At 33.7% G+C, this 14,025-nt stretch overlaps 2 protein-coding genes across 2 annotated transcripts; one reads left to right on the forward strand and one right to left on the reverse strand.

Annotated features, from left to right (window-relative positions):
- Positions 1-3,014: 3,014 nt before the first annotated feature.
- LOC145592805 (elongator complex protein 5-like) lies at positions 3,015-8,199 on the forward strand. Its single transcript, XM_081649312.1, has 9 exons — positions 3,015-3,276; positions 3,361-3,453; positions 4,137-4,300; positions 4,795-4,841; positions 5,959-6,028; positions 6,993-7,201; positions 7,288-7,377; positions 7,580-7,655; positions 7,784-8,199. The coding sequence occupies exons 1-9, from the start codon at positions 3,110-3,112 to the stop codon at positions 7,972-7,974; spliced, it is 1,107 nt and encodes a 368-aa protein (XP_081505438.1). The 5' UTR covers positions 3,015-3,109; the 3' UTR covers positions 7,975-8,199.
- A 933-nt stretch (positions 8,200-9,132) lies between these two features.
- Positions 9,133-13,840, reverse strand: LOC145592806 (uncharacterized). Its single transcript, XM_081649313.1, has 10 exons — positions 13,438-13,840; positions 12,524-12,619; positions 11,022-11,106; positions 10,700-10,821; positions 10,573-10,597; positions 10,397-10,480; positions 10,243-10,272; positions 10,058-10,163; positions 9,859-9,960; positions 9,133-9,420 (listed from the first exon to the last, which is right to left on the reverse strand). The coding sequence occupies exons 1-9, from the start codon at positions 13,531-13,533 to the stop codon at positions 9,897-9,899; spliced, it is 708 nt and encodes a 235-aa protein (XP_081505439.1). The 5' UTR covers positions 13,534-13,840; the 3' UTR covers positions 9,133-9,420; positions 9,859-9,896.
- Between the last annotated feature and the right edge of the window lie 185 nt (positions 13,841-14,025).

A 14,025-nucleotide genomic window follows, 5' to 3' on the forward strand; every position in this document is an offset into this window, starting at 1 on the left:
AGGTGATCACATTTTGCTTATTTGCCAAGGTACAAAAGGATGCTTTTCTCAAACTACTATGCACGTGAGACTCTTGCCTTTTTACTAACAAAATCACACCAAAATTCATGTCTTCCAATAAATGACTCTTTTAGTCTTCAACATCAAGGTAGTGTGTCTTCTTCCCTTTGAAAGTTTGAAAGTTTAATATACAAGATTTTAGTAGGTCTTTTATATGATTTATATATTGTAAACAATTAGTTTAGGTATTCTAAATTACATTCAAAGTACAACTAGCATATCTAGTTCAATGAGGTCTTGATGAGTTTAAAGCTCATTAAGTAATATTTTATATTTTTGGTATGATGTCTGATCTTCAATAATCTCATTTGACCCACTTATTAATTTATGAAATAGTCCACATAGCTCAACTTAATTACTTGCTTAAATATTAAAAGGACAATGACACAATATTCTAAATCATCATGATGAGTTGGTAACATGCATTGATATAAAGAGGTACCATGTTTTTTTGTTTCCCTTGATATATGACCATACTTGCTTAGAGTTGATGTACAACGGGTCCATTACATTCTTATATTTTGTCATTCGATCCATTTTACCCTAATTTAAACATGTTTCGGATGCTATGTACTCTTTCCATTCTTTATTGTTTGCACTTTAATACACTTTCTAATAAGAGTAAATAAAGAAGTAGTGATATGAGGAAATAATTGTGTGTACATTAGAAGACAAATGTATCATCTTAACATATAATGTACGAGTAAAACCTACACATATATACAAAAAGACATACCAATATAAAAGCAAACATTTAGAAACAGATAAGCACCTAACTAATAAAGTAATTGTTATATTATACCCGTGTATATTACGGTAGAAACTAACTCATTAGTCATTACACATGAAGTAAACTATCAATTTTTGTATCCTTTTGTAAAATCAAAGGATAAATCATTCACTGAATAGACACATCAATTCCTTATTATATTTAACCACAAGTAGTAATTAAGGGACTAGAAACATCAAAATCTTAAATTCTATGACATAATCCCTTTCTTAATATAGTTGCTAGTCAAAATGAAGGTAACATAGTAACCGACAGTCTTAGAAACTTTTTTCCCAGGTATAAGGTGAGAAGAGTTTATGAAATTATTGATTGATTACACCTTTACAACTAACGTAATTTTGAGATCACAACCACTATTATTTTCACCATTTGGATCTTGCTTTTTTCTTTTTTCTTTTTTTTTTTTTCTTTTTTTCTTTTTTTAATTTTAAAATATCACATCATATAATTATTATGATTATATATTATTGTACAATAATTCACAAACTCCAACAACATATACACGAGTTGACCTTTTTCTTTTTGTATAGTTGTATAATAAATTTAAATTTTACAAAATCACGTGAATTGTAATGTCAAGTGTGCACTTTAATTAATTTCTTTTACTAAATGTAAATTATGGATGCATTATAGTGTAAAGTAGTAGTCCCCTTTATTTCTCCTACAATTTTGCATTACAATTGCAAATCATGACATCACAAATTATTCACAAGATTGGCCCATGTTTGATGGAGATCACATGATTGTCTCCGCCTGCCGCCACGCACAAGAGAGATTACCTAACAAGCTTAGGGAGAATTATACTCCGTAATTCCGTATACCAAACACTAATTCAAGAATAAAATACCAAATACTAATTCAAGAATAACACGTGTTATTCCCTAGTTTTAAAAAAAAAATGTCGATTTTGTTCCATTGGATGCATGTATTTTGTTGTCTTAAGTACTAAAATAACTAATCTTTTGGTTGCATGTAGTAAGTTACACTTCCATTTAAATCATAAAAGTATGGGTTTCACTTTTTTTTTTTTTTTTTTTTTTTGACAAGAGCAAAGGAACATACAAACCTATAGATAATTAAGCGTAGTAAAGCGGCAATTTCTAGCAATATCGTTTGCCCTCTTGACTTGGTCTCTCGAAACCTTCAAGATGGTACATCTTTTGAAAGATGCACCCACCTCCTTTATCTCATTTACCGTCCACGAAATCTCAATATCCTTACCTGTGTTGCCCTGGAGGTTGTTAAGGAGGGCAGTTGAATATGAGAGGACAAGGAGACCCCGTTTGCCCTTTGCACGAACCCATTTCATAGCTTCCAAGCATGCCCAAGCTTCGCATTGTAGACCCTGTTTTACTTTTAAAGAAGTGAGGAAAATTGTTTGATTATTGCTTATAAATAGGAAAATGGAATTCCCATGGAGAGTTCTACTTGCACAGGAGATTATATGTAAGCAACTTAGGGCCTATTCTATTCAGCTTAATGTTAGTTCACTTCAGCTCTAATCAGTTCAATTCAGTTCCTAATTTTCTTCCCTCATAAACAATTCATTTTCAGCTCTATTTAGTTTAATTTAGTTTAGTTCAATAAATCAGAACAGACCCTTAACAACTTTTTTCATTTTATGGGAATTGAAAATTTATCACTTAATGTGTATTTGTGTTAATGCGACAAAGCCAACCAAATATTTTTTTTCAAATATTTGTCTCTTCATATATTAATGGGTGATTCTATTTCATTGTGACTTCACCCACCAAATAAATAAACTTCAAAATTTGATATGCCAAATATTTCATACTTGTATTAAAAAACTTGCTATCATTCATCAGTCAAAAATGTTTAAAAACGTATTTAAAAGGTCTAATAGCTCATAATATATGTACCACTATGAGTTCGAACTCATACTATAATTTCTGTTTTCCAAGCATTAACTATTTTTATGAATTCTTTACTTGAATTTTAGTTATCTAAACTTATTTAACTTGAAAATCGAGTTTAAAAAATCCTTTCCGACCATTTCCATAACAATGGCCTCAATTTTGCGACTCCAAAGTCCATAGGTGAATTCCCCACGTCGCGAGTACTTTCGTACAATCGGTTATACAATGGGAAAAAAAAACCCAAAACGACGACGTACGGCCAGCGGGGTATAACCAACCAACCGTCAACCAAAAATCAAAATCGAAAAGAGGTCAAAACTCAAAACCCCAACCCCAGATTGCAAAATCTAGGGTTTTAGAGTGAGCTTCATCATCGTCAACAATGGCGGAAGCAACCTGCAGAGTTCTTCGAGACGGAGCATTAGAGGGAGAATTAGCTCCAGCTTTCACTATCAAAGACTCCATTCTCTCTCCTCTAGCTTTTCATGTCTTCGATTACGTTCTCTCTCAGCTTTCTTCCTTCATTTTGGCGGGAAAATCACAATCCAGGTTAAAACCCTAGTGACGCCATATCATCCTGTTTTCTCCAAAATTTTGAAAATTACATTGATTTTGTGTTTTGTTTGTTTGCAGAGGTATGGTGATCGTCGCATTTGCTCGAAGCCCGTCGTATTATATTGATTTCCTGAAGAGCAGTGGAATCGATGGCGTTTCTTTGGATAAATGGCATGTATTTACTTTCCTCCATTTTTGTTTTATTTTGAAGTTAATATTTCTTTATTTAATTTTAAATAGTGAAGATATTGATGATTAAATGGTGTAGTTGTTTTGGTACAATGTATGTGAGAATTTCCAATGTTTTGGATTTGAATTATCTTATATTCCCGAGTTTTATCTTTTTTTTTTTTTTTTTTTTTTTCAAAAATTTACACGATAATAAGCTAAGGAAATGAGGTTGTATTATTGTTTGAATTTGTTGAAGAGTAGAAACATATGCTGATTTGAAAATATAGCATATAGTAGTACTACTTACAGATGTTCATATCAGAAAGTTGTAATTTTTCTTAAGATAGTGATGGTTTATGATTAGATTTTGCAAGAGACTTGGTTGAGTGTTGAGGAGACCGTGAGAGTGGTTCGACCATATAGAAGGCTCTTCTTGTATATCATGTCTATCCTTATGAGTGATTGAGGATTTGTGAGTTGTGACAACTATTTCCAACCAAGGAATGTTTCACAATTTATTCATTTATTTTGATCATGTAGTATTCAGAATTGCCAGGTTTCCTTAGTTTTATTGTCTGTTTTCATGGTTCTACATAATCAGTCAAAAAAATGAACCTTAACAAGTCAAGGTCTAATCTTGGTTATGATGTGGAATATTCTGACTTTGGGAAATTCTTGTGTAGGGTTCGGATACTAGATTGTTATACCGATCCTCTTGGTTGGAAGCATAGGCTTAAGGAAAGTGGGCGGATTGGCAGTTCTTCAGATTCTTCATTTGGGGTGACAGTTTTCAGGGATGTAAGAAATTTGGAAAAATTGCTTTCTGGGATTCTTGAGTTGGGAAAAGGTATAGCTTCGAATTGTGCTCTTATGTTTCATATTAATAAAGCTGAGATTGATTAAACATAGTTGGCAATTGTGCGTAAACAAGTGAGTGCTAGAGATATGCCTTAGGCTTTGCTCTCCCCAAGTTATTTTTCTGAAAATAATAATACTTTGTTTTCCTTAACTTATTATAGCTCAAATTAACTTTTTGTGTTGCTGAACTTTTGCTTACCTCAAACTATTTTTTGTTTAATGAGGAACTCAACTTACTTCTATCAAAAATTATGTAGATAAACTATGGAGAAAGAGCATTATTGTTGGAAGTTCAGAATTTTTGTTAGTATAAAATCCCATGATGTTTGTACGAGAGGGAGGCAGGGAGGGAGAGAGATGATTATCTTTTATGGTCAAAACACATGGTATGGGAAGTGATATTAATGTTAATATTTGCTAGTTTTAGCCAGGGGTAGATAAATGAAAGACCGCTCTGTAACTTTCTACATGTTTATGCCACAGGAATGGTTGGACAAGGAAAGGATCGATTTTGCATAGCAATAGACTCGGTAATGATTTGTTTCTGTTCTCCCCTCCCTGAAATAAAAAACTAGATAATATGCTCGTTTTTTTTTCTTTTGGTAGAATAGATTCTCACATTGTACTGTTGTAGATTTGTAGACTAGAATCAAGTATGATGAAATGCATTTGAGGTTTTCTTTATTTATTGCTTTTTTTTTTTTTTTTTTTTTTTGTTGTTGGGGGTAAGGTGGTCGTGGGCGGATGTCTAAGTCAAAATGATGGGAGGAGTGAGAACAAACCTTTTAGATTTAAGAATTTAAGTTGCTACTAGCAATAAATTATTTTGGCAAGCACTGGATTGAAATATTCACCATTCGTACAAACACATGGAAATATATAACTAAGGGTTCGTTTGGCATTGCTGTGGTTTTCTTTTTTTTTTGGTTTTTTGTTGTATAAAAGTATATGATATATGTTACATAATGAATCAAAAATTATTTAAACTTATTAAAATCATAATAATTTTGAAAACTGACAACAAAAAAGTGAAAATACCTTTTTCTTGTTTCCTATTTTTGGTTTTTAGTTTTCAAAAAAACAGAAAATTGAAAACCAAAAATGATGCCAAACAAGCCCTAAGGTTCCTGATAATTTATTGTGCCCGTGATGTGAAAACTCTTTGGGCAGGGCGTGGCATAATATATTTATATATTCTCTTGATTGTATTCATATCTATCGAAACTTTAGTTATTGAAGTATAAGCTAAAGTTGTGGTGGTTCAGCGCTTCAACCTAAATGTATGGTTTCGGTGTCAATTTATGCTCGAGTAATATGAAACCCAATTGGTCAAAGTGATATAACTTCCAAAAGGCTCCAAATATCTGATGTGCTCTACGCAAATAGCCTCCCATTCATCACTCATATAGCATATTATGTGAAAATTTGTCTTCTACTTTGTCCTGCCTTTTGTGTGTGTGTGTGTGTGTGGGGGGGGGGGGGGGGGGGGGGGGCGGGGGCGGGAAGGGGTTAATATTTGCGTCGCAAATTTCTATGTTAATATTTTTGATGAATCGGTCTTTATAATGTATCTTATTATAATCTATAGTGTTTGAAAAGTTTTTTCATATTGTCTTCTTCTTTCTAACAGTTAATTAATTTTTCCAGGTAACTGAGTTACTAAGAGATGTCCCATTGTCATCTGTTGCCGATCTTCTTAGTAATATTCGCTGTCATGGTATGATTCTCCATCTAGATTGAATATTTTGCTTCTTTATGATGTGTAAGATGTTAAACTAAATGCACGTAACTTGTGTTAATCAGTGTCCAGAATATGTAATACTATGATTGCCTTCTTAAAATGAGAGGGTATCATGAAATTACATTTTGCCTTTTCCTTATTGCAGCTGGCCTAAGACATGTATGCCTATTGTTTTGATAATAGCAGGCTTAACCTAGGTGTGCAACAGTACTTGTTCATCATTATACTATCACATCTCTGGTCTGCCTCCTTTGGCTAATTGGGCCATATGTTCAGCAACTTTTCACCTGACTTGGATTCGTTTTGGAACTATTGCGTCTGTGAACATATATCTCCCACCCCTAATTTTGCTAGTTTGGGTATTTTTGTTAATTCTACACTTGTTTAAACCCTCAAAAGATTGGGTTTTCTTATGTAGTGCTGAAATCCTTATATCTCATCCTTTAATCCTTCTTTAAAAAGCATGATTAAACTATGAAAATGCGCGATCTTGTGTTGCCATCATGCTTTGATTTTCCATAATTCCATTACTATTATGGCCATGGAGATTTATTTTCCATGTATAATCTATTTGTACATTCTTGTTTGTTGCTAATTTCTGGAATTCTTTGAATTTACTCTACTCTAGCAAAGTTTTGTCCATGAATCGGTGCTACTGTTCTAATGGAATATGACATTTTCTCTTTGACCTCTCATTTATGTTCTATTACTTGGCGTCAAGCAGAGCGTGAAGCACACAGTTAACTACTCTAGATGTAGGACATCTTATAGTCCAATTCTCCTACTGTTAGCGTATTTTTCCTGTCATTTTGAAGAGTGATAGTCTTGTAAGCTGGTTATACCAATGATCTCATTGCAATCACTAAGTTGTTCATGGATCATGATTTTCTGTGGAGTATGCTATATGACCCTTCTTATCGCTATATCTGTGATGTTGCAGGACAAGTTTCCAGTACCTTTTGGCTGTTGCATTCAGATATTCATGACGCAAGTACAATTGCTGCTCTTGAGTATATGTCTTCTATTGTGGCTAGTGTGGAAGGCTCGACTCAACTAAAAAATGGACAACAAGGCCTGCTTGAGCAGAATCTTAGGAAAGCAAAGTTGAGGGTGCGCCTAAAGCGCAGAAATGGAAGAGTTAGATTGATGGTATTCTTTTTTCTAAGATAATGCTATATCATTACAGGATTCAGTGGTCCAGATGTCCTTTTGCTGATACATTTAACTTTGTTCAGTCTGAAGAATTTTATGTTGAGCCGACAGGAATTACTTTCAAGTCAATTTCTTCTGAAGAGGAGTCAATGGCACAGACACTTGTACCAAAGGTTAGTAATCTGTGCACACGTTAGTAGAATTTTTACTTCCTATACTCCACTTTTTCCATGGTACAAAGACTGCAAAAAACCCATGTTATCTGCTTTACCTGGACTTAAATGAAGTTATTGGTCCTTATATGGACTAATCTGAGTAAACTAACATTCTTGGTTGAGCATAACTTTTGCCTAATTTCAATTTTAATCTCTGCAGGTGCAATTTAATCTAGATCTGTCAGAGAAAGAGCATATTGATCGTTCAAAAGTAGTTCTTCCTTTTGAACACCAAGGTACTGATGCATCCAAATGCAAAAGGCTGTTTTGGTTATATCTGAGCTTTTTTTATATTAAAAAGTCCGAAGACAGTCATTATGGTATCTGTGACATTTGATGATGTATTTTGTTGTTACTTCTTCAGAAACAGATAAAGCAAACCAAATTTATGATGGCCGTCGATCTCTCATGGAGTCGCAAAATGGGATGGCAACCGAAGCTGAGAAATCAGGAATTACTGAAAATTCTTCCAGAGGTGAGATAGTTTATCTCCGTGATTCAGATGATGAAAGACCAGACTCTGATGAGGATCCTGATGATGACTTGGATATATAGCTTTGTTCTGTAAAAAATATTGAGCCTTGCATGAATTTCTGAAGGCTAATTTTGTAACCTGGCATGACTTGCTTGTCTTTACAGTAAAAAAGAGTTAGCTCATAATCTTAGCAATTGTAACATTTTAATTACTTGGAATTTAATGTGGATTATATATTTAAAATTAAGAAATATTCCAAGTCAAAATTCAAATGTAGAATACCAGGAAGAAAAAACCAGCTGAAGAATGAAACTCTCTAAACGTGCAGCATATCGTGCGACTTTGTCTCCCTTTTTTTTTTTTGTACTCGTATTATTTTTTTTTTTTTGACACTTCATTGAATCTTACGTTCATTCACTACATATATTTAGTTCATATTGTAAATTTGTAATAAAGTCATAAAGGGAAAGCTTTATATTAAGACAATTAAAAACTCTTGACAAATTATAACTTGGAACATTTATTTCTGAAGTTACTTAATTTGCACTCTAGAATATTTGCATGGTACCGTATAACTATATATTATACACCTTTATGCATAAGAGAACTTGTATTAGTTGACTTTCCACAAAATCTAAAGAAAGTAAAAGCAACAATAAATTGTAAGTTTTGATTAAAATAATTTCAAGTTGAGAGCGGAATTATAGGAACATCCGTCTAATGAAAAACAACTTTCGTGTTTACTTTACTAAAACTATACAAGTACTTCAGAACATGGTATATGTGAATAGAATATTCGGAACTCTGGGGAATTATGGAATTTGATTAGTTAACTCAACTCAGGACAAGGTTTTCACTCAACTTCATGAAATGCTTTCATGTTTATGCCGTCTTTTATGGCCTTCGGCCTTTGATGGGTACAGACTACAGAGGGACCTTCACAGGTTTAGTTATGGTCTTTGATAGTTATTTGCTTCTTGAGGATCAAGGCCGCCAATATAAGGTTGATATCATCCTGTCATCCGTGTAGGGAGGATAATTGGACAGGTTGGGGTTGTGCGCGTGTGTTGTTCAAAATAATTTACTAATCGTACTATGTATATGTGTGTGAGGGAGTGGAGTCGATAAACTCTGAAATCCATCCCCATAGCGCATTAACACAACCTTTGCTTCAGTTAGTAGCAGCATGAAGCTGTTGCTGTGATAAAATGTGTTTCACACTGCAGTAATGCCAGCAGTAGTCATCAGTAAAAGTTATAGTCATTTGGCAACACCAATGCATCAGAAACATCTCAAATATACAAAGTGTTATTTAGTAGTCGAAAAAATAACTCCAATAAATTGTTTTCCATGGTCAGTAGTATGTCTAGATTGTCTACAACAATAGGTTCATTTCTGTCTAAATGTACAAGCCACCCTTGGTATGTAGATAGCAAAAATTACGGCGAAAGAATGAAGAAATTCTGTTCATCCACGATGTCAGCTGAAACTAGAAATTCAATCCCAGAGCGCAATGATGCAAAATCCTGCATAAACAAGGGCCAATCATTGCTGTCAAATGTCAATAAAATCATCCTGTGACCACCAAGTAGGAGACTACTAATACATTATGAGAACATTTTTCAGTCTGTTTAGTTGGTGGTAATAACTGATGGTAATTGCAAATTTCCAATACACTGTAATTTTGTAAAGAAAGTCTAAAAAATTGGAAGTCTATAGTAATGCAGATCCATCCCCAAGTATGTTTTAATATTTAATTTGTAAATTTTCATTACCACTCGATGCTACTTTATGAACACCTAAGTGGGAATAGAGTTGCATTACCATAGAGCATTAGAGCAGTCATTATAGAAATTTCCTCATTTATTAGTTACTACACACAAATGTACTACCACAGTACCACTGCCATTCCTCACTTTGCAACAAGAGTCGGTTTTAACTGTAGTTCAGGCTATGAAATGCACCTTGGAAAGTATGTTCAGAGAAGCATTGTTACTCAAGGTCATGACAGGATGACAAGGCCCAAATACATGGCTCCACAGAGACATGCAAAGGATATAATTCCCCTGCAACAAAATTTTCAAGATGGAGAAAAAAAATTATTGTCAAACTAAAAAAAATCAAAGTAGTGTAAATTGCATTTATTCTTTCCAAAAAACTCACCAAATGAACCCCCATGCAAACCCATTGCATGGGCAAGGGCAAACCTCAGCAAATTTCTCAGCGTCACTAGAGTTTACTCTTCGAGATATTAGATCATCATAGATATCTACATCATAGCATAAATTCAGAACTTTAACCGAAAATCAAGCGAGTAGATATTTCTGGAAAAGGATAAATGAGTTTACCATAAACTGAGAATAAACTGTTCATCACCCCTGCAAAAATGAAACATGCTTTTTAGTGACTGATGCAAAATCTCTTGTTGAGATTTTATGAAATTAAAGATAGTGCTAACATGTACATATAATCAAATGGAAAAAGAGGATTGTAAGCACATACCAATAAAAAGGATGACATACCGAAGGATATGTATATCTGTTTTTTCTTGCAAGATCCAAATTACAGCAAGAAAAACAATAAATCCTGTATTGTCATCATCAAGTGTCATGTAAATTAATACAACAAATAATCATTAGAAAGAAAAACCGAGTATTAGATTTAGCACATAGACTCACCAATACAAAGTCCTCGAAGTGTCCACTGTTTGTTACCAAGCAAATTTAAAAAAAGTCAGATCTATCTAAGACAAAAATGGAGCTAAATGATGGTACCATGATGTAAAATCAATCATAAATCCCTTACATTCTGTGCAATGAAGAGCACGACGATCAGTGCTACACCAAGACAGCCAGCAGCAATTCTTGCTGTAAGAAGATTTGTGGAGGCAAGTACCAAAAGCATTCCCCAGAATGAAGAGCCGAGATCTAAATGTGTAAGATCCATTGAATGTGTGAGTGCCCAAACGATATGATAAGATTAAGCTCTAAATAAGCAGATCAAGAAGTAAAAGGTGAACTTGAAGCATAATATGAAAGCAAGAATCCTCAGATATAGGCAAGATTGATCAAGAAGCAGGAAAAGTAATATACATGGATTTAAATAAAACTTTTAGACAGGAAATTACATCCAGCAGGTAAGATCAGCCAATATGCACCGCCACGTGTTCGTGTCAAACCTCCCTCATTTGCATGAACCTCGATTCCCTCCACCTAGATATCAGCATAGAACAAGCGACCATAATCATTAATCAGGAATTGACCTGCAGTACCTTTGATCGATAATTTCTCGAGTTTACATTCTCTTAGTAACATGGAATTGTAATAGAAAATTTAAAACAAATTCCAATGTATAGTTCAGCATAATTTTATTAAACCTGGCTCAAAATTCAGTCAGAATACTGTCTATAAACTACATGGGATGGAAGCAGAAATCTAAGCGTTAAGCTGTTTAGGCATAAAGACACAGGTGAAGTATTATGGTCCAAAATAGGGCAGCAATTATTGAACTGCATATATTACAGTTGGTGCAGATGAACTGCAAATGAATAGACATCTAAACAAGATAACACGACATAACATTATCCCTGAATCGAATGACACCAAATTCCTACGTAGACAGATACCATTACCTGTATATCTGAAAATTTTACTCTGTAGCTTGTAGCCTTACCCTTACGGGCCTACTATTCCCAACAAGAATCTTGATCTAGAAGATGGTTAACTGACCTCCTAAATCACTAAGAACTTGGAGACCTAATTGTCATTATGCTATGATAAACCGAAGTATTTGAAAAAAGTTATTCATAAAACAAATGTATTAATTTCTATTTGTAATGTTCTGATGTGTTTGACTTGTATATTCCACTCAATATCCTCTACACCTTCCCAAGGCTGCTTTTATGAAACATGCAACCATAAACAGGTTAATTAACATTTTTTCTTAAAAGTGCATGCTGTTCAGTCTGTAATGTAATTTCAAAAGCTATTGCCTAAGGAGTTCTGTTTGTTGCATGTTGCTGAATCTCATATCTTAATTTCACACTATCTACTCGTGCTAGGAAGTTCTCTAAGATCTGTGTAGGTAAGCTAGAGCCATAGAGACTTCAGTTTAAGCTTGTTTTATGTTCGTTATGACAATAAATACAGTTAACTGTTGGGTTGGCTTGTTCTCTAGAGTTGAAACAAATGCCTCTGACTTGATATCGACGTATTCAAGTGTATGGAACTTGACTCGTTCTCATTTCATGAAAATTTTAATGCCTCAGGAGTAGAGAGGAGGAGGAGGAGAGAGGGGGGGGGGGGGGGGGGAGAGATGTGCCTCCTAAAAAGATGGTTTCCAAGTTCCAAAATTTACTGTTTTTCCACCTTGTTTTCTGATTGTTTTAGGGACATTCCTGATCCATTTCATGAACTTGACCTAATGAGATGATTGGCTAATTCATAAGAAATGGCTCCAGACATAACTTTCTGCAATTTGGTCTTTGCAATGCAAAAGTAATTAACTAATCTGAGTAATAATTTGGAGGAGGCACAGGGGCTTAGCTGAGTGTCACGGTTATCCTGTCTATCCTCTACCTAAAAAAAACTGGTGAATAAAGTTGCAAAAAGAAAGCAGAGAATAACTTACCGAACCACATGTAAGTAAACATGCTATAGCATGACTGACTTCATGCAGAAAGACGGTAATGAGCTTAAATGGTGTCAGCAAAAATGTCCTCCATAGCTGTCAATCAAGAGAGAAAGTATGTCGCTCAGCAAATTAATCAAGTCATGAAATTCAACTAACACGTCGAGTATAATAAGATCATACAGGTCTAAACGATAAAGATTAAAATATTCAAGCAGTTATATATACTGTTCAACTATCCTAGCAAACTTTCAGGTAGTTCAACACTTCAGCTAAAACATGTTGACCTTGAGCAATGTTGGCAATCCTGGCATCACTATCCACTATCAGCTATTGAGTTCATATCAGCAATTAGAAATAATAGAAGAAACCCTAATGCAGGGTACCAATGTTTGAGTGAATAAGGCTTATACTAAAACTATGAAAAATTCTCATAGTAATTTGAGTAACTAACACTATAATTAACAACACAAACTCCAAATTGTGTACCTCGGAACAGTTTAATAGTTAAATTAAGCATCATCAACACTCAAATTACAAACTTAACAACTCAAATTTCCTGTAAATCAATCCTTACTCTACCAATTATGTATTATCAAGTAATTCCCCTAAACTACAAGCTTAAAGTGCAAAATTTGACAAAATCTATAAAACAGTTTATTACCCTATGATATCAAATAGTTCTTCTACAAATCTACAATAATTAAGAGTAAACTCAAGTGGATAAGTAGTAAAATTGGGATCTTGGTAACCTATAAAAACCTAGTAAATACATTACTGATGAAACCCAAGATTCAAAGTTGCATAAAAATGCACAATCAAAAAAGATCAAAGGGAAAGTTATAAACTTTATTTTCTGGGTTTCATGAAAAAATTTCAAGAAAATTAAAGGGTATCAGTAAAAAGAAACAAACCGCAAGAATAACAACTGTGAAGATGCCAATGGTGATCATAAAATTTCTTTGATCATGATTACAGCAACCCTTCAGCTCCCAATTTGGTTGATTCATCTTTCTCGCTCTATAACTTTCTCTCTCTAAAACTTCAAAAAAAAATTAGCAAAAATGAAGAAAAAGCTTTAAACTTTGCTTTCTTCTTGCTTTGTGTTTGGTGGAAAAGGTCAAACCCAGAAAGGCCAATTACGTTTCAGAATTTTTTTTGAATTTGAAATTTATATTTTTAATTAATTAATCTGGAAGAAACAAAAAAAGACAGTGGATAAATCAAATTTGCAGTTACAGAATTTGTTTAGATGTTGAATTTGACCTGTTATTAACCGCGTCAGGTACCAACTTCTCAAGAAAGGTAAGCCTAGTTGGCTCTTTCTGTATGAAACTCATTGAATTTATTAATTTGGGCTTTACCTTCCAAAATGTCATTCAGTTTTCAGCGTCAATTCTTTCAAATGATATTCAATTAATGTATTCACATGATTTCCCATGTTCATAATTTAATCTTTCATAGTTTGTTGGTTTTTTTTTTTTAAATAAAAAATAATAACA

Source organism: Chenopodium album, chromosome 18 (genome assembly GCF_948465745.1).
Source record: "Chenopodium album chromosome 18, dcCheAlbu1.1, whole genome shotgun sequence".
Taxonomy (NCBI): domain Eukaryota; kingdom Viridiplantae; phylum Streptophyta; class Magnoliopsida; order Caryophyllales; family Amaranthaceae; genus Chenopodium; species Chenopodium album.